This window comes from Manacus candei, unplaced genomic scaffold (assembly GCF_025592945.1).
Source record: "Manacus candei isolate 608988 ecotype Guabito, Panama unplaced genomic scaffold, ASM2559294v1 h1tg000065l, whole genome shotgun sequence".
NCBI lineage: Eukaryota > Metazoa > Chordata > Aves > Passeriformes > Pipridae > Manacus > Manacus candei.
The window spans coordinates 3,016,268-3,042,761 of record NW_026138113.1 but is presented as its reverse complement, the minus strand read 5'-3'; the positions used below and the strand labels follow the sequence as shown (position 1 = coordinate 3,042,761).

The 26,494-nt window shown below is 40.4% G+C and overlaps 2 protein-coding genes across 6 annotated transcripts in view; one reads left to right on the top strand and one right to left on the bottom strand.

Moving 5' to 3' along the window:
* Positions 1-4,224, top strand: part of SIAH1 (siah E3 ubiquitin protein ligase 1) — a 68,435-nt gene extending 64,211 nt beyond the window's left edge. For all 5 annotated transcript variants that reach the window (XM_051805675.1, XM_051805674.1, XM_051805673.1 and 2 more), the window contains exon 2: positions 507-4,224. In XM_051805675.1, coding sequence (XP_051661635.1) covers positions 509-1,357 — 849 coding nt within the window. In that variant the 5' untranslated portion in view covers positions 507-508 and the 3' untranslated portion in view covers positions 1,358-4,224. The remainder of the gene's footprint in view (positions 1-506) is intronic.
* A 913-nt stretch (positions 4,225-5,137) lies between these two features.
* Positions 5,138-26,494, bottom strand: part of LONP2 (lon peptidase 2, peroxisomal) — a 36,533-nt gene continuing 15,176 nt past the window's right edge. Inside the window, exons 9-15 of the mRNA XM_051805589.1 lie at positions 25,088-25,238; positions 24,432-24,558; positions 23,497-23,630; positions 14,211-14,353; positions 9,810-10,017; positions 8,559-8,749; positions 5,138-6,744 (exon numbers count right to left, since the gene is read on the bottom strand). Of these exons, the coding sequence (XP_051661549.1) occupies positions 6,523-6,744; positions 8,559-8,749; positions 9,810-10,017; positions 14,211-14,353; positions 23,497-23,630; positions 24,432-24,558; positions 25,088-25,238 (1,176 nt within the window). The 3' untranslated portion in view covers positions 5,138-6,522. The remainder of the gene's footprint in view (positions 6,745-8,558; positions 8,750-9,809; positions 10,018-14,210; positions 14,354-23,496; positions 23,631-24,431; positions 24,559-25,087; positions 25,239-26,494) is intronic.

Genomic DNA, 26,494 nt, shown 5'->3' with positions numbered 1-26,494 from the left:
CAGTTGTACAGTAAATATGATTACTGAGAAGGTCATGTCCAGAAAATCATTTTTTTTTCATTAAAGATGACCAGTTTGTCATACACAACAGCTTAAAATCCAACCTTAGAATTGTTCCACAGTGCTCCGAGTTGTTACACACAAGTGATCTGGGTGAAGCATTTCATAAATGCAGTATTAAAAAAGGCAAACCAACAACAACAAACTTATTTTTAGCATATCTTTACTTATCTCCCTTGCAGCTTTCAATAGATAAATTCCACTGCAGAGCACTTAATAGAACTTCTTCACTTGTTAAATTTCCATGTCATGCAAGTGTCTGCATCGAATGTGCACAACTGATCTTTGTGCGTAATGTACCCATGTCATACAGTTTGTGTTACGTGGGGTTTTTTGCTTTTATTTCTATCTTTTCTCTTGAAGCTTCTTTGTAAGTGAAGAAATTCTGTGTGCAGAGGAAAATACAAGGTGGTTAGATATTAATTCTTTTCCCTCTTGTGTTGCAGACATGAGCCGTCAGACTGCCACAGCACTCCCCACGGGTACCTCCAAGTGCACGCCATCGCAGCGGGTGCCCGCGCTGACGGGCACCACAGCCTCCAACAATGACTTGGCCAGTCTCTTTGAGTGTCCCGTGTGCTTTGACTATGTGCTGCCACCCATCCTGCAGTGTCAGAGTGGCCACCTGGTTTGTAGCAACTGTCGCCCCAAACTTACGTGCTGTCCCACCTGCCGCGGCCCGCTGGGCTCCATCCGTAACCTGGCTATGGAGAAGGTTGCCAACTCTGTACTATTCCCGTGTAAATACGCCTCTTCCGGCTGCGAGATAACTTTGCCACACACGGAAAAAGCAGACCACGAGGAGCTGTGTGAGTTTAGGCCTTATTCTTGTCCGTGTCCCGGTGCTTCATGTAAATGGCAAGGCTCCCTGGATGCTGTGATGCCACACCTGATGCATCAGCACAAGTCAATTACAACACTGCAGGGAGAAGATATAGTGTTCCTGGCTACGGACATTAATCTTCCTGGTGCTGTTGACTGGGTTATGATGCAGTCTTGTTTTGGCTTCCATTTCATGTTAGTGTTGGAGAAACAGGAGAAATATGATGGTCACCAGCAGTTCTTTGCAATTGTACAGCTGATAGGAACACGCAAGCAAGCAGAAAACTTTGCTTATCGACTCGAGCTAAACGGGCATAGGCGGCGATTGACTTGGGAAGCAACTCCTCGGTCCATCCATGAGGGAATTGCAACAGCCATTATGAATAGTGACTGCCTAGTCTTTGACACCAGCATTGCACAGCTCTTTGCAGAAAACGGCAATTTAGGCATCAACGTAACTATATCCATGTGCTGAAACGGCAATCAAACCTCTTCAGGCCAGTGTTTAAACCGTTGCATTTAATTTAGCAGAAACTAGGGTAACCATCTTTGACTGTCAGACAAATTCTTTGGTAGATGGAGGGTAGACATAAATGAAGGTAAATAAAAGGAAAGGCTGTTAAATTACAGGAAGCAGTTGCATGTAGTAACTAATATATTTAAAATAAGTCAACAGTAAACCACTGAAAATATATATACACCCAAAATGGGCATCTTTTGTATTAAGAATTGATTCTACAGGAAATGTTGTAAAATAATTCTAAAAACTTGTTTGTAGATTGATTGTACTGTTGAAAAGGATACTGTTTCGTGTTTTTGTTTGTGTTTTTTTCCTCCCCCTTTGACTGACAAGCCATGTTGAGCGGTCTGGTCTCTGGCCGCTGCTTCCCCTCCTCCTCCCACCCCCTCTTTGTAAGTCACTACATAGTATTGCTGCTGTTTGTGTATATTTTTTGTGTATTTGCTAATTTTTATTAACTTCTAGTTTTTCATTAAATAAATATGACTTTCTTTTCTGTAATTCAGGTTTTTCTCTTTTTTGTATCTTTTTAAAATTAATTACAGGTGTCATCTTTTGATATGCATAATTGCTATGGTAAAACTTATATTTCTGTATGTTTGGTAAATTTTGTCTCTTTCCAGTAGTCAATTCATTGGTGATACTGTTCTTAATTGAGCTATTTGTGAATGTACTGAACTCGAAAGGAGTGCTTATGTTCAAAGATGTGTCAGGAAAGACAGCTCCTTTAAAAACAGGCCTAGATGTTGTTGTACTTTGAGTTATCTTCTAACAAAAATGAACAATTATTAAGAATTTTCCGAATTTAAAAAAAATAATAATTCACATTTCAAATTTAGAGATGCTTAGAAACTTGATTGCATCCTTGTATTTGTTGGTTTGCAGTACAAAGAAGGTATTGTATTACACAGAATTTGTAATTATAAAAGCAGACCATTTGTTTAAAAAAAAAAAGGCAGGCAGTGAGATGTTTTCAGTCTTTTTATATTTGTCATTAAAAGAATACCTGGCAAATTAAAGAAAACACAGCCAGCTTCTGCTTTTTGCTTTAGCTCAAAGTTTGACACATTGATGCTCTTGCTCAGTTTCTTGTTTTCGTGTCTTTTGGTTGTTACTAAAGCAACTGTCTGGAAGTGACTTTGTATATCATTATGGTGACATGATACACATGACAGTGCAGATGAATCTCTTGCAGGTGTTTCACCAGCCCTGAAGGCTCTGTTTGGGCTTTTTGCAGACTGCCTGTAGGTGAAAACCTTACCCACAGCTGTATGTGGCATTTGTGTTACAGAACAGAGACAGACAGAAAAGGGGAAAAGCTGCTTCATCTCAAGTGTTGGAAAGAAATCTTTGTCAAACGTAGTCTAGCAGGCGTCCCTTGGGGAGGTAGTCTGGCTATCGATACTTTTGTAACACATTAAAATATGATTTATTTACTGTGCACTGTCTTAACTTTCTTATGAGAAGTTGATCTGTTAAGACAACTCGTTATTATTTTGATGCATGAAGAGGTAAGTAGTTCCACAGGTAAGGAACATAAAATCCATTGGGTTGGATTATTAAAGTACTACAGAAATAGTTGGCTTCATGTAGTAAAAGTTTCACTCTTAAAATTTGATACTTAGGCTGTTTGACCTGTGCACAGATGTAATTTAAAAGATGTACTGGTACCTTGTGACAGTAGATAAGTGCTTCCAAAAGTCCTGCAATCTAGCTTTTTTTTCTTCTTTTGAATATACAACTGTTTGCATTTTGCTAAATTCAGTAATTATTCTCACCTAAATAAGCTTGTCACATTTACCTCTGTTTTGTCTTCTGGTCTTTGACAGACTTTTGGCAAAATACTTCAGATCTTTTAGAGGAGGCCACGGGTCCCCTGCTCAGTGGTGCCTGGCTGGCTGGACTGATGTCCTCCTGCCAGCTGAGCTGCCTCCAGCTCTGGTTTTGTTGGGGAAGGCAGGGGAGAACCCTGAGGGTTCCCTCCAGCCTGACACGTGCCCGGGGAGAGGCCGGGGCTCTGCAGGCACAGGTGTGTAGGGCTGGGACTGTCTGGAGGGGTTCAGCTTGGGTTGTGTCCCCAGGAGAACTGTGACTCTGAGAACCTTGTTGTGCTGATCTGCAGTGAGTTTATCTAGGCTGGGATGGCCTGAAGGTCAAGACTGTACTTCTGAAGGGGACTTCAAGAGTGGCATTTGCAATGAGCTCCAGGAGCTGACTGGTGTGGTCAGACAGGTTGGTTCATGTCTTACAGATGACAAATGCTATAGCATAACTACTGTATGCTGACTTACTGTAATGTAAAATAGTACCATTTGGTGTTTAAAAATAAATCTGTATAAAATGCTCAATGTCCATCATCAGATGGAATGATTAAAGAAATTACACTTAGGCCCAGATCCTCAAAAGTATCAGGAGCCTAATTCAGTGGATCTCCTCTAAAGAGTGTGAGGATCTGGTAAGTCAACTACACTGTTATATATGAAAAAAAGAAAACATACTAGAAATCTGTACAGTTTACTACCTTATCTAAAATAAATGGTGTATTAAAGCCTGGCATTGTCTTAACATTAGCTATTTATTTTAGAAAGTGCTGTTTTACTTTGCTGTATTGGGAAAGCGTATTCAGATTTGTCTCTAAAAGATGAAATGCAGTAGACCTTGCATTTGTCTGCTTGCACTACCTCTGTGGTTTTCATTGCCCTTTAAAAAGAAAGCCTTAAAATGTTTGACAAATGTGGATGTAAATATTCGGGTTCTGTTGTGACAGTTCCTGCTAGTTCTTGTTTGCAGTAGTGCTTTAAAATTAAAGCAGGTGAACAGTTTTGTATTGCTGCCTGTCCTGTTGTTTTATCCAGAATCTTTCCAAAGCTACTGTGATTAAAGCAGGAATGCACTAGTGGGATCCTTACTCTCTGTAGCAGTTCATAGTGTGGACAGAGGAAAGGAGCTGCCACTGCTTTTTTTTTTTTCTCCTCTGATAAGCTTTCGCTATTTCAGGGTATTCTTCTGAGGGCCACGTTTAATATCAGGTCCATTTAACTGTCAGCTGCAAAGCAGACTCTCCAGTGCATTGAAATTACTTCAGAAGTGCTTTGCTGCTGCATGGAGGGTTATTCTTACCACCTTCCAGAGTGTGTCTGTAGTGTCTGATACAGGGGGTAATGCAGTTTTGTTTAAAAAAAAAAATCAACAAAATAAACCCCGTGTGAGCTCTGCCAGCAGGAACAGCAAACGGGCAGTAAGTGCCTGGCATTCTCTTCAGAGTGGCCATGGACCCACCCCCTCTTTAGGTGAAGTCCATGTCGATAAGACTTAATATGGGAGTGGTGTGTCAGGCAGAAAGTCATTGCTTAACTTTTCTGGGGAGCAACTCCCTGTTTTGCTGTGGTGGAAACTTCTTTTTTTATAGTCCTTTCTATTTTTAAAATAAATGCAGGTTTGTTTTCCACATGTAGAAACAGACTGTGCTGGAATTCTGTGCGTGTCTGTGCTGCCTCCAGTGCCAACAGTGCAGGATTGTTATTGGAGCTGGGTTCAGTTTGGTTAAGGATCTTCCCCTCCTGGTTTGATCAGAAGCAAAGCAGCAGCACACTCGTGACCAGACTGGCCCGGGGTTTTACCAGGGTGTTGTTTATCTGCACTTTTTGCCTGCAAGTTTCTTATAAGGCAGAACAGGTTCTGAGACTCTGTGTTGCCCATGGTCTGATGACTGACTTAAGAGTAGAGCTCTTAAAATAGTGACACAAAAGGGGTTTTTATTTTTATCATTTTATTAGATTAAGTCTTCTGTGAAATCTTCTGTAAACAGGTGCAGAAATTCCCACTGAATATTACTGTCAGTGCTATTATGTTCCAGATAAATCAGCTTTTGTTATCTATGGAAATGAAAGCAAAGCAAACTCTTTTGATTTATAGGCTGCTTCTAGAACAGGTTGTTGTCACTGGTACAGTTTGTGTTTCCTGAGCACACTGGAGCTTGTTTCAGAACCAGTGAACAAGAGCAGAATGTAACAACATGGGAGGTTTGCTCAGGGGTTGACTGGTATAAACAATGCCAAAGGCCCAGCTCACACACTGAAGTGTAGTTTTCCCTGAGGTTCAAGAGAAGAGACAAAGCTATCAACTGAGAGGGGAGACTGACAGACTTCTTGAACCATAAATTATTCACAGTGTGCAGTACTGAATGCACTTTAATGATTCAGTATTTTCTTGGCATTGTTTAAGTGGATTTAATTTCCACAGGCTCACCTCCAAACACAGGCAGCCCAGAATCAAGTCTGTTTGTATCAGTAAGAATAAAGGACTCGTACTTTGTCCCTCCAAAATGTTACCAGGTTTTTTATCAGGGCTTCAGGTTTGCTCTGCCCCCTGTGCTGCTGGAAGGACACATGAACTCATGTGTGTTACTGCTCTTCTTACACAGCAATTCCTACATTTCACTTCTGGCATTGCTTCCTGTGGTGGGGTTTGAAAAATGATGTCTGCAGTGACCTTGCTACAAACTAGAAGCAAGTGCTGAAAGAACTTACTAACGTAATTTAGACCATAGTGCTTCTGTTCAAATCCCTTAAGCATGTTTTTTAGATTTCAAAAACCTTATTTTTCCCAATGCTACTGCTCCTTAGCACATTATTGTTATTATTACCAATATTATTCTCTAAATAAGTAAATTCTCCTGCTAAATCAGTTTTGCTTTTTGTCACAAGCCCATCTATGAGCCTCTCGTGCTGCCTTTCTTGCAAATACAGCTCTCCCAGAATTGCACGTTCTTCCCTCTTTGTGGGTGTGACCTCTCTGAGGATGGGACCAGCTGCTGCCACGTCCATACACATTCCAGATATGCCAAGGAATTCTTTCTCAACAGCTTCAATTTTCTCATGCTTGACTCTTATCAGGAAATGAGTATTTTTTTCAAGATTCTTTGCTGATAAAAAGCAGCGAAAGCCCTTAAAACGTGGTTTCAGGTTGTGAACTGCTGCAGCAACATTTTCCTTTTGATTGCATTTACACCCCCCCTTAGACAGTCCAGTTTAACTCCTAATTACACCTGACACATGTAGGGAGCTGGAAGAGATCCCAAGCCATGGAATCTGATACAGCAGGAATCTCAGCCTGGCTGCTCAAAGTTTACTGTTCAAATGCTCCACTCTGGGCTTCACTGCAAAGCCCCCCTCGAAGGCGGCGTTGAGGACCTGGTCGAGGCAGGTGGCCAGAACGAACGTCAGCTCCTGCCGCACGTGCACCGCGATCTCCTCCAGGTCCTTCTCGTTCCTCTGAGGAAGGATAATTCTCTTCAGGCCAGCTCGGTGTGCTGCCAGGACTTTGTCTTTAATTCCCCCAACCTAGTAAGGGGAAGAAGTAAAAACATATATAAAAATATATATATATAAAACCAGCGACACTCATCTAATACGGGAATTATTGTAACATCACATCAGGAGTTAAATTTTGATGAAAGGTTCTGCCTCCCCCAGTAAGTTAAGAAAGCAATTAAAAATGCAGCCACATTTGTAGCTCATTATGTGCTTAATGAGGGAAATATGTTAATATGATACAGTATTCTTTCTGTAACAGTTAATAACAAGGGAAAAATTAATCTAGGAGTGCAGGTAGAAGAGTACCAATAGTGGAAAAGTCATTACTTTTCAGGAATTTTTTTTAACTAAGGTGGCCTTCACTCCATTTTTACATGGTGTGCTGAAATCCTGCATTAGAACAGCAGGCTTTTCAGAAAAAGGCAGTGTTAGATTTAGAGGGAAAAAAGTCCTAAGGAAGCACTGTCACACAAATAACTTGAGCTGTACAACAGAAAATGCACAGAAATGCAAACCTGTGCTCCAAGACTAGAGAGATGCTTTATGCTACAACAACAGGCACTGCTCCACTGAGCCACCTGGCTGAGTTGGTAATGAGATGTAAAAAGGGGGGTTAAATTAGTTTTGCTTCAAATCACAGCTGTAGCTTCTTCCCCTGAACTCTCTTCTAATCCTAATTAAAGACCATCTTACAGAAGAAACTTGTAATTCTGCAATACTTTACAGGAGAGCAAAGCCTTGTATTATAGCACAAAGGGCTGTAATACAAGCAAGGAGGAGGGGCCATAATCCCCCCAGTGCTGCCACTGCTCTGGAGGTGCTGCACACCCAGCACACACCAGGGGCAGCAGCAGGGGCAGCTGCTCGGAGGAATTCAGTGACTGACAATGGCAAGATCCCAGACAACGTTCAGGAAGAAGGTAAATCTGGTTTAACATTTACAGGTACCTGATCTTTGCACCCACCTTTAACAGCAGGCAAAGTGTGGTCACTCCCTGGTGAAGACACTCTGGGGAGCTCGGGCACCTTTCACCAGTTACTGCAGGGCCCAGGAGAACCCTGAACCACAGCCCGTCCTGTCAGGCTCAGTGTCCTCAGAACAAACTCCAGAGATCCTCCTCTGCTACCCCCTCCTGGCACCCCCTGCTTTACTCTCCTCTGCAGGACACAAAATGCTGCCTCTGTTTTCCTACTTCATCCACTTCTTCCTCTCCATCATTTGGTATGGGATGGTAACTCCTATATTTGCCTAATCACTTGCACCAGGCTCCACTGACACTTTAAACTGTATTTGTTTGAAAACTTTCCTTTGCCCTCATGCTTTATTTTCCATAAAAAGCTTTATGGAAACACCTTTTGGCTAAACTGTACACAAGGAACAACATTTAAGAAGAATCTAAAAATAGGTGTATGGAGGATGGTTTCAAGAGTAACTTACACACAGTTACTGTGAGAGGTTTAAGGAACAACTTTTCAAAGAAACCAAAGATAGTTCTGTACTGATAATTTGAGGGAGCATGTTTAGAAATTGCAACACCCATTTTGGACCCATCTTGAATTTTAAGACTTCCAGGTTTCCTTTCTAACTAGACATTTTAATGTGTTTTCCACAAAAACCACATCAAGGCTGGCTTTATCTTGAAAAGCAAAGCAGAGGGAGGAGTAGGACAGTACTGCAGCAGGCTGGCTTCCATCAGCCTCCCAACTGCACCAGAAGAGACTGGATTGCTGCTAAGGAATGATCCAGCAAGACCCTGCTTTTCTAAGTGCCATTAAACAGATTTTATATCCAGAGAAGGGAGAATTAATAGAACTTAGCTCTTTTCTCAAATGATGCTTACTGGAAGAACAAGGCCTCTCAGTGTAATTTCTCCTGTCATGGCTACATCTGAGCACACCAGCCGCCCACTGAAGAGTGAAGCAAGACAGGTTACTATGGTAACACCAGCAGATGGTCCATCTTTTGTGACAGCTCCAGCTGGGAAGTGCAGATGGATGTCAGTGTTGTCAAGGAGATCAAAACTTCCAGAAGCTTAAGGAAAAAAAAAGAATGGTTTCAATGTTAAAAATCTAAACCCATTTTGTTCCCAGTCTTTATTCTGAAAGCCCACCAAGAATTAAAAGCCTTGGCACTATTTTTTTAACAGTAGGCTGAAAAAAACAACACGATGTTGCAAACACCCCAGAGAAAAACAACAAAAAGAGAACCCAATGAGCTTTCCTGCATCCAGATTCCTAGAAGAAAACTGTAACACAGTAACCAGTAAGCTCAGCATTTGCATGTGTTGGCAAATTCAGAGTAGGGATTAATGTAGATACATAGAAATTTTATGTCCCAAAGCATAAATGTCAATTTTCAGGGAATATACCACAGAATCAGCACTCCACAGGAACCCACAGGTAATGCCTACAGCATTTCATACATTAATTCCATTTTGGTTTTTAACCTATCTAAGCTTCCAGACATAATGACAAATACTGGACAATTATTTGCCTATTCAGCAGATGATACTAGAAAGCACATTTCCACAGCTCCTGGGAGGTTCAAACAAAAATGAGTTAAAATGTTCTTGTCCAGAGTCCTATTGCACTGCAGTTCAACAGCTACCGTACAAACCCAACATTCTCAAAATATTAAACTTAGACTACAAAACCATACTTTTAACAGAATCTGTGTCTTCATTTTAGATAAAAACTACAGACTTCCATATCTATGTACAGCATGAAAGTACTGCTGGAAAGCTCAAGTGTAGAAATGAGTAAGAGGCAGAGTCTGGCACCACCCAGGAGAAGCCCCTTGGCACTGAGGCTGTCCCAGCCTGCCAGGCTGTTGCAGGGAGAGACTGGCCATGGTGGGAGATCCTGCAGTGACAACTCCTGTTCTGCCCACACTGACCTGTGTGCCACCAACACCCTCCTCATAGGAACCAGGAAAGAACTACACAAAGGAACTCTGGAGCTGATTTCACCTTCACCGTAGCACTGATGCTACAATTTGCTGAATTTCTATCAACCACCAAGTTTCAGGACCCTGAGTTTCCCTGCAGTATTAATCCTTGCCCTGCAGCCCTGTGGCCCAGAGCCCCCCAGACCGTTGGTGAGCTGGTATCTCTTGGCGTTGCTCCTCAGCCAGCTGATGGCCAGATGTGCCGACTCCTTCATGACGTCCCCGAGCTGCCCCGTCAGGGTGAGCTGCCCCTCCCCATCCATGCGACTCGCCTCCACAAACATGATCTCCCCCCCCAGGGGAGTCCAAGCCAAGCCTATGGCTACTCCTGGCTGGCTCAGGCGTTCAGACACCTGAGGGAAAGAAAACACAGGAAACGGTTCAGGAAACAGTCATAAAAAATCTACTGCAAAACCAATTCGATAGTTGCTGTACCCATTAAAACACAAAAGTTAAGGCAAGTGTCTGATCTCTTATTTTACATTTAATGCAGCAGTAATTCTGGATATGTGTAAACACTAATTACAGGACTGGAGCTGTATGTGGCAGCTTAGCTTAAGGCAATGGCAAACATCTGAGTGTATCGTTCTTGGAACCTTCCCTGCCCCCAAAAGCACAAGAATCTTTCCCTTCAAGGGACTTCAACTATTTAGTCAATCCTGATTGAATGTTTATGTGACTTAACCCATCTGCTAGAGGTATATTTGTCCTGGCTGTTACTCATGTGAAAAAGACAGTTTTGCTCTCCAGTGTTTAAGGTGGTTGGCACTGCCTGAACTCAGACAAACACACTGATGTTGTTCACTGCAAACATTTATAAACAACTGTGAATAACGGGAAATGAATGTGCTGCAGGACAGGTAAGAAAGAGGATGGCAAATCTGACAAGACTCCCATTAGGAATTACAAGCAGTTAAGCAAGCTCTGCCCCACACAAGAGACAGCAGAGCCAAGGAGCAGAGGCCAGTGAGACAGCCCTGGACCCAGCTGACAGCCAGGGGAGTCAGTAACTACACTCCTATCGTGCTAAAGCAAAGGAAGCCACACAACCCTTCTCCTGTGGCTCTTGGTTATCTGTGCATTAGGAACAACATCATGCCATTTGCCTTTATTAGCATAATTTAGCTAAAATGGCTGTGTTTTTTTCTAGCATTTAAAATTTTACATAATATTGTTTCACTTCTATGGTATCAGAATAGTTCATCAAGCATTTTCGCTTTCACTAACATTAGTTTCTATATTCATTCCCTGAATTTTATTATTTGGAGCTATTTACTGTGATTATCTTAGGAACTCAGGTTAACAAAGTCAGTTCATCCTGCTCACACTGAAATCCAACAACACTGGAGCATTCTCCTTTGCACTTGAGACAATCACATATTTTGGCAGCCCACTGTGGTTTCAAACATTTCAGATGTAATGAACAAAATCAGCTGTTGTCCAAACCCTCTCCCACCCCAAAGTAGCCATGAACAAGGTTTGTTGGTTTGGGGTTTTTCTTTCAGTTTTTTTGGACTGGACTCTCTGTATCAATTAGAAACAGCTTACAGACTGACTCCACTGTTTGAGAGTTCAGGGGCAGAACACAGCAAATGTGACAACAGTTCAAAAAACAAATGGTTCTGAGGACACATCACCTCCCTCCTGTATCCTCAGACTAGGTAGGAATGTCCTCCTACATTCACACGTAATTTGAGATCTGGTAACAGAAATTAGATGTGTAGTAGGTGTTAATGACCTTTCAAGTGGCAGCTTCAGAGGCCAAGCAACCTCTCCTGCTGTCCTGGTAGAGACTGGACTACTCCTACAGTGACCTCCTCAGCTGAGCCTTACCTGAGGCCTGTTGACAGGCAAACATATGGAAAACGCCCTGGCAGTTTGATATCTGTCTGCAGAAGAGATCTCTGAAAATCCCCAAACACACACACAGACACACAGCCACACAATACAGAGATGAAAGTATGTTATATTTCATTAAACACCTAGGGAGTGTTACAGTGAGCTCCACGAGACTCAGTCACTCTTGGCACTTCTGAATCATTTCTTGTCACCAAAAGCCAGATGAATTTATATTAGAAGAAATCCTTTCTCACACTTTTTAAACAACTTCAATTAAAAATGACCTCCAGAATCAGCTGATGATTAGTCACATCTGTCAGATGATGAAGATGATTTTACTGACTTTAAGTCTTGGGTTTTGAAAATTTTTGTAGATGAGACCAACCCAGCTGTGATGTAGCTGTAATCTAAACATACCATCAGATACATTTTAGCTGCCTGGACACTGCAGAATTAAAGCCTTAACATTTAGCACAGTCATTTATTTTAAAACATTTGCAGTTGTTCCAAGATAAAGGACAAGAGACATTGTCTGCAGTTGTGGAGTTGCTTTGTAAGTCAGTGTAATGGACAAAAAGCTATTTAATCACTGATTCCCAATGGCATGATGAGAACCAGTTCAGTTATTTGCTGGCCTTGAGCATCTTTGTTATCCTTCCACAGGTTCTCCCAACCTGACTGTATCAACCTTTTTCCAGTCTCCTCTTCTGATTCATTTCCTGGCAAATCACTGCTGGCAAAGCACGTTAACAGCAGCTGCCCTTTGAGGGAGGAGGGTTTCCCAGAAATATCACCACAAGACTGATAGTTCTTTGATAAAAATGCCCATCTAAACCTGTCCTTTGTCCAGGTTTTGCTTCTAAAAGAACCTCCCTTCTTCCTTAATTAGAAGTGTGCACGTCCCACGAAACAGAGCCATTATTTTATGGCATCTGTACTTTCTTTTCCTAGAACAGGCAATTTCACAGACCTACAGCTTCTGTCCCTTCAACTTCACTCCCATTATGAGGATATAAACTAATCCTGACGGGCCTTCCTGTGGTGCCAGTAATGTTTTGTTACCTGAGCTAAAAAAAAAAAAAAAAAAGATAAAATCCAAGCCAAAAATATAAATAGTTCATTATAAACACACTGGATGTGTTATAAATCCTTTCCCCCCAAAGCACGCAGTGCTGAAACATTTCATTAAATCTTTTACACTTTAAACTGTCAAGATTATTCTTTCAAAGCCTCACTATGTGATTTATTCCAACATTTGTTCTGTAGGGCGACACATAAGATTATTTATTTGTGATAAATGAATTAATCCTACAAGTATGAGCTGAATATTCTGTCATGTCTTTCTGCTGGGAGGGCGGTGCAGAAAACAGACAAGCAAAGCACTGAGAAGGTGAAAGATTAATCCCTTGTGTTGGGGTATTCCCTGAAGGACAACAGATCAATTAAGTCCTGTCATGTTTTCAGTTCCATTTGCTCAGTGTCATCCAGGTACTCACACAGTGGCTTTGTTTCAGCTACTGAGAAATGGTAAAATGCAGGTCAAAGGTGAAGCTTTAAGGCCAAATATGGAGAGGAAACACACTCTGCAGACTTACACACCAGAAAAACCACCAGCAGCCAGTCTGAAAGGCCTGCCAGAGACAGGAGCTGTGCTTACAACTCATTTGCAAAGTTTCCTCATTTCTGTCTCTTCCTTAAGAATCTCTTCCATGATAAAACCTTCGTATCCCAAAACCTCAGTTCAGTTCTAAAAACTGACTCATTCCTTAACAAGCACTTGTTTTCCCCTGCACATCTTGTCCCCTTCTTGTTCTCCAAATCCCACTGGAGTCTGGGCCTCTGATCTAGGAGAAAAGAATTCTAAGAGGAAAGTTCTCAGAAGTTTGTCTCTTATGGAAGTCTTCCCTTCTGTTCAATTTTCTCCATAACTTACTGCTTTACTGACCTTTTCTCCACAATAAAGACAGAAAAATTCAGTGTTTCATCAGAACAAGTTTCCTGTCACACCACTAACACTCAGACTTCACCTGGGCCTGAAGTAAGGCAGAGAATAACTGCAATGGAAATGGTGAAAAGAGAATCCCAAACTAACAAATTCCTTTACCTGATGGCATTTCCATAAAATGGAGGAATGCACAGATGGGGGAGAGAAAAACTTCTGAAATATGCCTACTGAGGAACAGAGCTGGAGGTGCCTGACTGATCATAAAACATTTTAATAGCTAAGAGTCACATTAACCTAAAGAATGTCTGAGAACTTCTGGTGCAAACTGAAGTGGCTTTAATACCCAAAAATGCTGACTGGCTTTAAGGAGGTATGTGGGACAGTCCTTAGCACAGCTGCTGCAGAGACAGGATTCCTGGGTTCTACTTTTGGCTTCTTTCCCAAGACCACCAAACATCCCCCAAACAAAAGCAAACTTGTTATAAACTGAAAAAACACCACCACATTCTTAGGCACAGAATAGCTCCAGGCATCTTTGCTAACAGAAAGTCATGGCATTAGGTTATTTATGTACCATGAGTTAAAAGAAAACAAAAACTTCTTTAGGTGAAAACACTCGCTGGAACACAAAGAAAAACAGTTCTGTTACTGACACGTTTTAAAGAAGTTAATATTGTATAAACTCGGTCAATAGCAATAAAATACACAACTAGTCAAACCAGCCAGAAACAACAGTCAAGCAGAAACAAATGAGGATGTTACCTCCATTTCATACATGGGTGGCCCCAGGATATCTTTTAAAGCATGGAAATCAATTAAAATCGGCATTTCAGGTGGCAGAGCCAGGTCAGCTGTGTCACTGATGGATTCTGGTTTTGCATCTTCTGTGACATGCTCTTTGCAATCTAAGAGAAGAAAATATGATTTAGGATTTGTAACACTGTTTCTACACAGAGGAATTTTAAAAAAATCATGACAGAGAAAAATAAAATATTCAAAGAAATGCTCAGAAAATTCATTAAAATGTGCTTAAACCATCCTTCACCAAAATCTTGTTACGATAATATGGCATCGCATTTAATTATTAAGCCTAAATATGTTCTAGCTGTTCATCAACAAAAATATTAAATCTAGAATACTGACAGATATGCAATTCATCTGCTTAAATACATTTTAAACTAATTCAAATTGCAAAACACATTAAGTTCATTTAGGACTTTGCACTTTTCATCAGATTTCTGCATAGAAACAGTATTTCATAGAATCAGAATGGTTTGGGCTGCAAGGGACATTAAAGATCATCTAATTCCAAAGCCCTGCCATGGGCAGGGGCACCTTCCACCACACCAGGTTGCTCCAAGTCTCGTCCAACCTGGCCTGGAACACTCCCAGGGCTGGGGCAGGCACAGCTTCTCAGGGCAACCTGTGCCAGGGCCTCCCCACCTTCAGAAGAATTTCTTCCAGAAGGAGCAGTGTAGTGTAATACAGAATACAGAGCTGAATGTGGAAATGCTCAAAGTTCAGTAACTACTGTGTTCTTCTTACAGACATTCACAACTGTGCTCTCTTTCAGCAAGGATTCAAATGCTTACTGTTTGACACTCAGAATTCATTTCTGCCATGTAAAGCAGGAGCATTCTGCTTTACAGATTTACATTACTTCTCCACTATTCACCACTGGCCCATCTACATGACATCCAGGAACATTTCCTTTCACAGTGTCCAACAAGGACAGCTTAACTCACTGCTCTGGGACTCTCCTTCTTCCCTCCACATCCCACTCCTCACACACATACCCTCAACAGAAGAAGTTGCCATGTGTAGACCCCACAGAAACCAGCTCCTCCAGGAGCCTATGACCCATCCAGCCCCGGTGTACCACCTCCTTCCAGGCTGTCCCAGGGAATCCCTGCCCTGTGACACAGCCCAGCAGTGCCCACCTTCAGCACAGCCTGTCCAGCACACATTCTGGGGCGTTTTGTCTCTTACGACTTTTATGGTTTTATTCAACCATAGCATGGTTTGGGTTGGAAGGGGCCTTTAAAGATCATCCAGTCCAAGCCCCCACAGGCAGGGACACCTTCCACTCAATCAGCCTGCTTAACTCAAAAAACTGCCACCTCCTGTTGCTTCGACAGCCAGTTCAGAACACAGCACATAACAGTCCATGTTCAGTGGACATACCTCAAACCATTTCAGTGTAACAGCTTCACCCGTGGCTTTTGTCTTGAAATACTGTACTTACACAGGGCTCTGCTCTTGGTTTTGTTGGATGAGATACTCCTAAGGTATCCTGACCAATAACCAGTAGCAGCAAAATATTCCTCAAAGGTGTTTTTTTTTAAGAAACACCTCCAGGTATGATATACTCTTCAGGAAGGGTATAAACTCCTTATGAATATGTAGCTGGAGACTTCTGAATGCAGTATACTCAAGTGTCATCTAGAAGGGACCACATAATTAAAGCAATATCTATGGCTTCAGAAGTGGGCTCTTCCCTTCCTTCATTTATAGCACAATTGTATTTCTTACCTATACAATTGTTTTCTTAGCAAAACTGCCTTAAAATTTCTGTTTTCTCTACAAATGTGTTTTCTGTACAAAAGTGAACTGCAGTGGGAACCAAGTAAATATCAAAGTCTCACACCAACCTGGTCTCAGACCCAGCCTGCACAGCCTGTTGTTTGCATGACTGAGCTCAAGAACTCAGGAGGTGCACACTGTACACTTACTGGAAATAGAGGGAGAATGCAAGCAGGGAGTCACTTCCCCAAGGAATTTGATCCAGATGCAAAAGGTTCATTACCATTTTCCTGAGAGCCCGAAGCAATATTTTAGTGAAACACAGAGAGATGAAAAATACTTGGATAATCCAGATGTTTCTAAGGTTCTGTGGCAGTTTCACAGCAGTGCCTCCCTGCCACTGAGAAAAGCACATAGTGAAGATATTTCTTCCCACCCCAAACACACAGGCCTAATACACATTTAAAGCATAGTCTGTATTACACAGAAATATCTACCAAGCTTCCAAACTCCTGCATCATATTTTGGGAAGTTACCCAAATATGAGTTGCTTCCTTTCTTTGAATTCTCTTAAATTTCAGTTTGAAAAGAAAATTTTAGTTTCTTCCTTCTTCAAAGGAATAAACCATCTTCCTTTACACATTAATGCATGCACAATAATTGAAGATCCCAGAGTTTAAACAACTACAGAAAACCACAGATCACTGATCTAATCTATTTACTGTAACATGAAGAGGTGCTCAGTGCTGCAAAAGTAAGTCTCAGAATGGATGAACCAGAATGACTCCTTTCACAAGATACAAACTATCCTGTTATTAATCCTGATTTATGAAGGCCTTTTTACAGCTAATTCTGTAGCAGTGCAATTCTCACTAATGCCTTAATACAGTGTTAAGGAAAACATTTGACATCACTATTACCAGAACAGCAGCAACTCAGCTTTCATTCAGGACTCAAATGTGAGAGTTATTATCCAACATCCACTAATCTTTCCATTGTACAACTCGTTGTTCCGTGCATAAATCCCACTCCTTCACTGTAAACACTGCCTTAGTCAGATGGCTCTCCTGTTCTTCCAGCATGTCTCTATATTTTTGTTAAACTACTATTTTTGTACATAATAAAATCATAGACATAAATACTAACAAGTCTAGGAAACGTAACCCTGCATGCTATTCTTGCAACTCAGATTGCCATTTCAACACCACAGATCTTTGAAAGCTGAGTAATCTGATATACAATTCATATTTCAAAATAAAATTAAGTTTAAAAACAGCTGGTTTTGTTCTATACCAAGATTTTACTGTCTAACAAACACAACTGTTCTTGTTTCAACTAATTCTGCATGTGCAGCTGAAGAGACAGAGTTCCCATAAACAAACCAGTAGGGAATTTGAGGCCACCTGCCCTATAAAAGAATCAGAAACTCTTTCTCTGAGTTTATCTAATCCAATTAGTAGATCCCATTTTATAACCTGTAGCAATAACAAACTCCAAAATTTTATTAAAAATATTAACCTGAACTCTGACATTATCCACTTTTATATAAAAGCATACAGTGATGTCCCAAAATATAATTACAAACACTAATATTTTCTTTGAAGGAAAAAACCATCTTGTTTTATCATCTTTGCCCAAGTGCTGACCGTGAAGAATCCATAAAGACACAAGCAATTAGGATTTCCATTAACAATGACAAATGCATGTTCCCTACCTACACACAGCCATAAACCACAGTACAAGTTAAATGACACATTTATCTAAACCAAGACAGCTAAATTCAAGTTTCCAGAAACTTGAACAAGCTTAATCATCTTACATTTTGAAGTAAGCTGGAAAAATAAGCTAAAAAGTCAAAGAAGTGCCCTTAAACACAGCTCTAAACTGCACTAGAGGAACCACCTGCTGATCTGCTATTACATGACTGCTTAAGCAAAAGCAGTATGGTGCTGTTTCAACATCTAAAAATTGTAAAAACTAAAAATAAACAGTAACAAACCAACAAAGAGCTTTCCCAAAGTAAAAAAAAAAAAAAGTTCATAAAACAACCAACCAAAAAAAGAAAATTACTGTCAAATTTTCCAAGCAGAATCTGCAGCTACTCAAAGATCACGACAACGTCCCTCAGGAATCTGCCTTTGCAAGTTCCCAAAATAAAACAAAATCTCGCATGTAAATACTGGATTTGTAAGAAAATGGACTCCTAAGAAAACATACAGTGAACTATTAGGCACAAAGACTTAAAAATTTAAGACTGCTACAGACGTAATGGAAATGAGAGAATGCAAGAGTCTAAAACCTCCTCCACATGTAGCAATTTCTCATCTTGTCATAAAATATATTTAAATTAAGCACCAGCAACACATAAGTCTCAAACCTAAAGATTTCTAGCCATACTAACTGACCAAGAGAGAACAATTATAATAACAGCCTAACATTTTAGAGCAGTTTTTAATGTAACACATTCTGATTTGCTGAATTGCTTGAAGAGGAATGAGAAAGAACAACAGAATGACAGAAAAGGTTTCAAGCTTGAGGGCAATTAAAGGGAAAATAACATGTTCTTTCTTTCTCATCTGACCTACCAGCAGATGCTTCAGCACACAATCTACAGACCCAGGATTCTTTCAGCCTCTCCAAGCTAACAAACTCCCCAAAACTGCATCTAGGTAGGATGGGATAGGATTGCTCTTGCTGATAATGGCTCACATTCAAAGCCAGGCATAACATGAAACTGCATCCTAAAAGTAACATTCCAACGTCCAACTTAAACCTTGTTCACCATATTTTTGGGAAGCATTACTTCCACCAGGTTTTCTTTAGGAAGGGAGCACCTTCCTGGGACCCCAATCCTCTAAAACTTACTTATACACCTAAATTTAATGCTCTGTGTATTTTTCCCCACAGGATCAGAAAAGGTCTCTTTTCATGCAATAATTGCATTCCAACAATTGTGATCTCGAATAACAACGTTTACTTGAAGCACTTGAATTTGGGGTGTTCATGCAGGAATGCTTAGATAAATTAACATGGAAAACATGGGAAAAAAATTGTTTGTACATAAACCCAAACTTTTCATAACATTTATGCCCTTCTGCCTGCAACAGGAAAGTCAGTCCAAGCAGCCTGTAGAAAGAGCCCCGTACTGCAGCCTGCAGAGCTTAGTAAGGCCAGCAGAGCTGAGCTCAGACTGCAGTACCTGCAGCCCCACCACTGTGAGATTGATGCTCACCAGATTTCATACACTACCTCCTCAGTGCTACAGGAGATCCTGTGAGGCTTAAAGGGCTGAGGTTTGGTTAGAACATAGAACAGGTCACTTTTTGCAAGAGCAGTGGTGTCAGCAGAGCTGTATTAGGGCCCTCACACACACTAAAAACAAGCAAATCCCTCTCACAATGCACAGTGGTTTGTGATTAAATGCACCATGCCCAAGTTGAGAGATGGAGGACACTTCACGTGTCATTTCACGTTGACTACTTGAGTCAAACTTGCATTTAAATTCAAAACCAAGTGTTGTCTCACCCATAAGGAGTAGAACAAACTGCACTGTTATTACTGGGTTATGGAAATAATTAAGTATTTTCAAAGCCTTAGTTTCAACATAAATAGAATCCTCATTTAACCACTTTTAGTTATTAAATATTACCTGTCCTAAATTTCCTTTCAGGTCTGAATTAGACAAATAATTTTTCACTCCAGGTTTCAACTGCTGTATGATGATATGATGCCTTAGTGCACAGTTGCTGCATTGTATTCTCAAGGCAGTTGCACTAAAATAGGAAGGAGAGTTTCACATATTTTTGTGACTACTAGAATTTCGTCTACTGTCAAAAGACTCAGGAATGTCTCATAAATCTTAGATAGTGTTGCAGTGAAATATCAGATGGTGTTACTGTACACAAGGATGACTCCCTGGAGAGGTTGAAAAATGACTCCCTTTGCCTTTGCTGAAGTTCATGTACAAACCCAGGGACTGACGCAAACCAACACTGCTCCACTTGCCAACTTCACAAAGCTCAGGAGTCAAAGGAGCAGGTAGGCAAGACAAAGCTGCCCCTGTGCTTCAGTCCTGCATTTTTGGGAAGTGCTAAACACAGCTTGACAGAGCATCTCCCAGCATCAGTTCTGCTAAGGCAGGTACCCTTCATTTTCAGAGCCCGCTATCAAACAGTGTCAAAGCCTGATCTTTACAAAGCCTTGCAAACAGGTGCTCCTCTTGGAGTTAATAATCTGACAATCAGTATGATGATGGGAATGTTGTGATTCTCCTACCTAATGCCTTTAACTTTTACTCTAACCCACAAGCCACAAGGCACTCAGCTAAATAAGCACAACAGGCACCATGTTACTATTTGGATATGCTATGAACCAGACACAAATTATGCTTGAGCAAGCGAGGCAAGGCTGGAGCTTTCCCTCTCCCAGTCCCAACTCAGGACATATCAATGCACTAACTGTAGTCTCAATCCCACATCAGTAAGTGACAAATGTGTAAAGCAAAAATGAATTACAGGTCTTCTTCTACAGATAGAGGAAAAAAAAATTCAAGAAATACTTCTAAATGTAACTATTAAATAGAGACAACAACTTGATTAACTATTCTTCCAGAGTCATTCATTATACAAAATAAAAATTCATCATCAAGATGCACAACTGCACAAATGTCTGTTAATCAACAGGAGAAAAAAATGCCAAAAAAATAAATTTAGGCTACAAATCCCACTATTTGCATCTACTTGCAAGTATTTGGAGATATTTACAAGCTTTGTTTTGAATACTTGGTTGTTTCCAACAAACAGAATGAAAACTAAACAAAACTATTTTTAAAAAGGATCCTACTGTCACATACTCCCAGCAAGTGACACAGTCTGTTAAAAACACAGGAGGGTATAAGCACATTATTAGTACAGAACAAAACACACTTTGCAGACTGCACCATTCTATACAAGTCTTCATAATACACCACAGTTAAACGATAGAGCCACCTTTCCCTTGAACTCCCTTTTATTAAATACCAGCTTTTTCTTACCAACAGTTTCCACACCAGAAGTACAAAGGCAACTCTTCACAGCTCATTTCTTCTGGGCTTACTCCAAACTCTTTGTCAACCAAAAGCACTAACATTTTGCCCTCTCCTGAAGCACTTAGATTGCTATTTTCATTTAGCCTCGGTAAGTTGCAAGTCCAGTACTAATTTTAACAGTGTATAATTTTAAGAGTGTAAATACCTAAGTTGCAAGTACAGTGCTAATTTTAACATGGTAAATACCTCTCTTGCTGGATTGAGATGTCTAATACAGTTCCTTTTTGTTATTTGCCTTAATAATAAAGTGTTTCTTCGTATAGTACCATGAGTTGTGCTCTTAACCTACCTTTCATTTATTTTATCAGAAGGCTTGAAGAGCAGAATGACATTTCTTTTTATTCAGCAATTGCATTAAACCTTTGAAGCACATTTTAGACACAGCTGCCCTTCAATACAAAGAAATACTTTAAAAACATGACTTGTCAGAATTGCTATCAAAAAAGTGAAGTAGCAAAGACCCTGATGGTGTTTGCAAGCCTGGCCACCACAGCACAAAGGCTCAGTGTTCAGGTTAAGAGCAAGTCCAGGTATCCCAGAAGCATCGAAAAACTCAGTGTTTGTCTTCAGAACAGTCCATCACAGAGGAGAGAAGGTGCACATAATATAAATGGAAAGTATTAATAAATACATCTTAAAAGCTCTTCTTTTAATGTAGGTGAAATGATTTAAACTGTAGGATCCACACATTCAGAGCCACTGCTACTGTGAGAGTTCACTGTTATTAAGCCAAACATTCAGAGAAAACTGAGCTGAATCTGCTTAAGCAAACACGGCCAAAAATCAATCTTCTGATATTACAGCTTCCACAGACACTGTGATGACCTCAGAAAACTCAACAAGGTATAAGAAGATTCAATTTTCAGAAGGGAAATACTGAGCTAGGAAAAAAAGACAAGGTAAAGCTGACAGACCATCAAGAAACAGATTTTCAGAGAGAGATTACTGAAGTTTTTACTGTGGGTAAAACTCTTCTTCAAATACCCCTCTAATTAATACCACTGCTTGTACAAATATTGACTATATTTCCTCCCCTGGGATTTACTCTCTAAAAGGGGTGGGCACCATTCAGACCTGTACACTGCTATTTCTGAAAGGAACAGATCATGAGTCTCCTTATTTGTCCTCCTCTAATCCAGATCAGAACTCCAGCTGTACAGATGTTGGAACCTATAGGTTTTTTCCACATCAACTAAATTGGGAAGTATTTCACAACATCCCACCAAGAGGGAGGGTCCTGTTTAGTATTTTAAGTTTGTGAATATCCTGGAGCAAAAGTAATCAGCCATTCTGTAGTTTTGGTCTTCCAGGATCCTCTGACACATAATTGTTCTCCAACAGACTGGAAGGACTTCTTGTCTGAAAGTGTCACCTGAACTCATTTCAGTCCTTAAAAAACTAATGAAGCACCCAACACCCTGCTTGCTAGGTTTTATTAGACTAAGGGCCACCCACATTTTAGAAGTCCAACTTCAGGTTTGGATTCTGTCCTTTCATGTTTCACATTTTACACCTTACGCTGAGGGCTCCTGCAGACCCCCAGTGCTCAGTGAACACTCCAAAGCTCCAACAGAAAACTGCTGTGCACAGTGACATCCTCCACCAGTAACTGGCTGAACAAAAGCACCACCATCTACACTCTGCATGGTATCTCTCACCAGACACAGTGTGCATGTTCATTTATCAAAGAGAACACTCGAGTGGGGATGACAAATGGAGCAGTCACCAGCTGTGTGTTGCACATGAACTGGATTATGGGCCTGACTTCTCCCTTCCCCCCTTCTATCTCAGCACTAGAAAGGGTTCTGCCTTTTCTGGTGGAGCAGTGACCTGGGTATTTGTACTGTTTGAGAATTTTATGTTTAGTTTTCATTCAGTCTGTTGGATGACTGGGAATGATAAAACACTGTATACATGGGAAACAACAGACTTACTGATGTTGAAAAGTTACCAAAGCTCCAAGGGTTCAAATAAGTGCAGTCCTAAAAGGCACATAAAAAGAGCCTCTAAACCTTTCTAATTTCAAAGCTCTTCAAGCAGACAATTATTTCAGAGTACAAAATAATGGAATTGAGTTCTGAGCCAGTAGAGCATGCACAGCACAGTTAAAGAACCTCTTTAAATACAATAACTAAGTTTTTTATTCAAGAAAATAAGTGGAAGATTTGCATAAAAAAGCAAAAATATACACAAATCATAACTGCATCCCTAAGATATCAAACAGATCCATTGTACTTCTCAATTACCAACTTGGCAGGCTGAAATTATGCCCCGAGTCACAATTCAGCACTACTTGAACCATGCACAATAATAATGTCACACTATCCTCAATGCTTCTGAAAACAGCCCTTAAAGACGCATAAAAAAGGAGAAAAAGTTGGTAAATTAGTGACTACATTAGAAGTTCCCTTTTTAATAAACCATGCAAAAGATACACACCTTCTCCTTCCCCCACTTCAGCACGGTCTGGCTTTGTCTCCTTGTGCTGTCCCTCTGCCACCTTCACTGCCACTGCCCTGCAAATGGCTCCCAGCTTCCGATCCAGAGCCCGCACTCCTGCCTCCCTCGTGTACCTGGGGAGACACAGCTGCCTTACTGCTGGCTCTGCTCTGTAAGAGAGCTCTCTGCACTGCAAACACACTTGCTTATTAAAAACACACCCAAATAAAATGAGACGTGAAAGGCAGTGAAACCTTGGACTAATCTAACAAACAAGAAAAAAAAAAAAGTCATTTGTTTGTATCCAAATAATTGTGGTTGCTGATGAAATTGCAGAGAAAGACAAACTACTGAGCGGGAAGAGGACACCTGGTGTTAAACCTTCATGAAATTCTAAACAATGTTTCAATAGCACTGAGTTCTTCTTAGATGCATAAAAATTAAAAGGAAGAACTATTTTAAAACTTTGAACTTTATTGAAAGTTGAGGAACTGACTGCAAAAGAATATTTTCTTATAGTCTGTAAATTAAAAAGAAGCACCAGACAATAACACTAAACAAAGCAGTCAAAATGCAGTTACTGGTCACAGAATACTTCACTGAATCTTGATCCTTTTTCCATTGAAAATGAGCTAGTTTCAAGTTCAAAAGATGTTCTGTTCAATGTATGTGCTCTCACGTCCAACAAAAAAAGTTCTAATGAATACAAGCTATTTTAAAACCCACATTTTAATTTGTTTAACCTAATTCCAAATTTTAAACAAATGTGGCCCATCCAGTCACAAGGAAAAAAAATGTAATTTACCAACTGGTGAACTTCTGAAGCTATTAAGGACAACAGATCTTAAGACATGTTTTGTTTTATCACACTATAAATTGATTTACTAGTTACAAAAAAAGAAGTTATTTAAACTGAAAGCAACCAATGGACTTACCTGGTAATTATATCTAAAGTGGTTACTTGGGGAATCTGAATTTGCTGAGGAGTCAGGCCATGTTGTTCAAGCTGTTTAGGAATCAAGTGTCTGTGTGCAATTTCAATTTTTTCTTCTTGTGTGTATCCTTCAAAGAAAAAGCATGCATTTATTTATCTTTTTGCTTATACACTACAATATAATCAAATTTCCTACCTTTTATAATTCTATCTAATTGAATTTAACAAAAACTACCCCCAGCTATAATTTAAAAGGCTGTTGGTATGATCCTTTATGGTGATTCATAATTTGTGTGAACAAGAACAGAATTTTAGTGTTTCAAAGACCCTTTTCTTCATCGGAATCTTAAAAAGATGCATCAACCAACAGACTATTAGAATACAAACAAATCAGTGAATGAAAATATCATTTCAGAATGTATCAATGTATCACCACAGCCCTGCCACTTGATTTTTCCAAAGTGCAATGCTAGTGTCATTCTCATGGCAGAGCCCATAACAGAGGGATCCTTCCAAGTTTCTTTTAATGATTCTGGCTGTGCATTCCAGATTCCTGGCAGGCTTTCCTTAAGGAACTGCCCTTCATTTCAGGAAAAACACCCTGAACTTGTTTAGGGATTTGCAATAGTCACTTTAATGAAAACACTGCAGAGTTACCTGGAACTTGGATAATTTCCATTCTGTCCAGCAGAGCAGGTGGGATTGTAGCTGTAGTGTTGGCTGTAGCTATAAAAAGGACTTGGGACAGATCAAAGGCTACATTTAAGTAGTGATCAGTGAAACTGTGATTTTGTTCTGGATCCAACACCTTGACAAGAGTGAACACAAAAGAGATGCAATTGCTCAATTAGAAGTAAAGAAAATATGAGCATACTTATTATATTCCATGTCAAATCTGACTTTACATTCCTAGAATACGTTATGAACGTCACTAAAGCCTGACCTTGCTCGGATGAGTCTGTGACTACATTTCCCACCACACACAAAACAAAAGAAATCGTTTCCCCACTAGTTGTTTCTGCAGCATTGCTCCAGCCCCCCAGTACCCCCCATAAATTCTGTCTCCATGACCTTGTACACATGGTAGGGAATGGCCCTTCAAGGACTCTCACAGTAGCCCTGGAAAAGCAGCTCTCGCAGTCCCAATTCTCTCAAGTAATCCCTGACTCCAATCTTCATCTGCTGCTGGTAGCTCTTCTTACTCTCAGCACACCAACCTGAGACCTCCCCATGGGTACCACAATCCCAGCCCTTTCTGCTGTCCCTAAATCTCTCACCCTGCTCATTCAGCTTTGGCCAGCCTTTTCCTGATGGAGGAGTACAAGGTCTTCTCCTTGCCCATGACATCCCATGCAAGTCTCAACCCTTGCTGAGCCCTGGCTTTCCAAACACAATCTTTGCATTTTTCTTTTTCCCCTCCCCCAAAAAATCAGAGGCAAAACTAAATAAGCACAGCAGAATAACAACACACAGTCCAACCAACCTCAAAAATTTACTGAACAAGTAGAACTATGGCTTAAACAACTGTGTTGTCTTCCCAGTTCTGTCAGTACCATTTATGTGTGCTAATGCAACACTTGTGTATATTGAAGCTATTACTTGAATAAGCTGTTTTTCCACATCAGGTGGATCACAAGGGTACTAAGATGCTGTTTTGTGGTTTTGTAACAGTGTCAGAAATGGGAAGTTCACTGTATATAGCAATGTTCACTTGGCTTCTGTATCACCTATGAACCACCTTCACTCCACAACCCCTTAAAACAGTCACACTTACTCCTTTCCAAATGATGAATTATCAGTGCTACACGAACATGAATAATTCTCATGTTACAAATACCTATGCATCTCCTGAGAAATAGCACACCACTGTCAAAATAATTTATCTGCCTACACCCAAATGAATGCACATGACTTAAATTATAGACAAGAACAGTGCTGATAATGAAAAAAATCCCTGAATTCGAGCTTAGATGGTCATAAAGAAAACAACTCTGAATTTTCATTAATCTTTAATTCTGTTCAGGCTTTGAAAAGTGAAAAAAAAAAAATCTTTAGAACAGAATT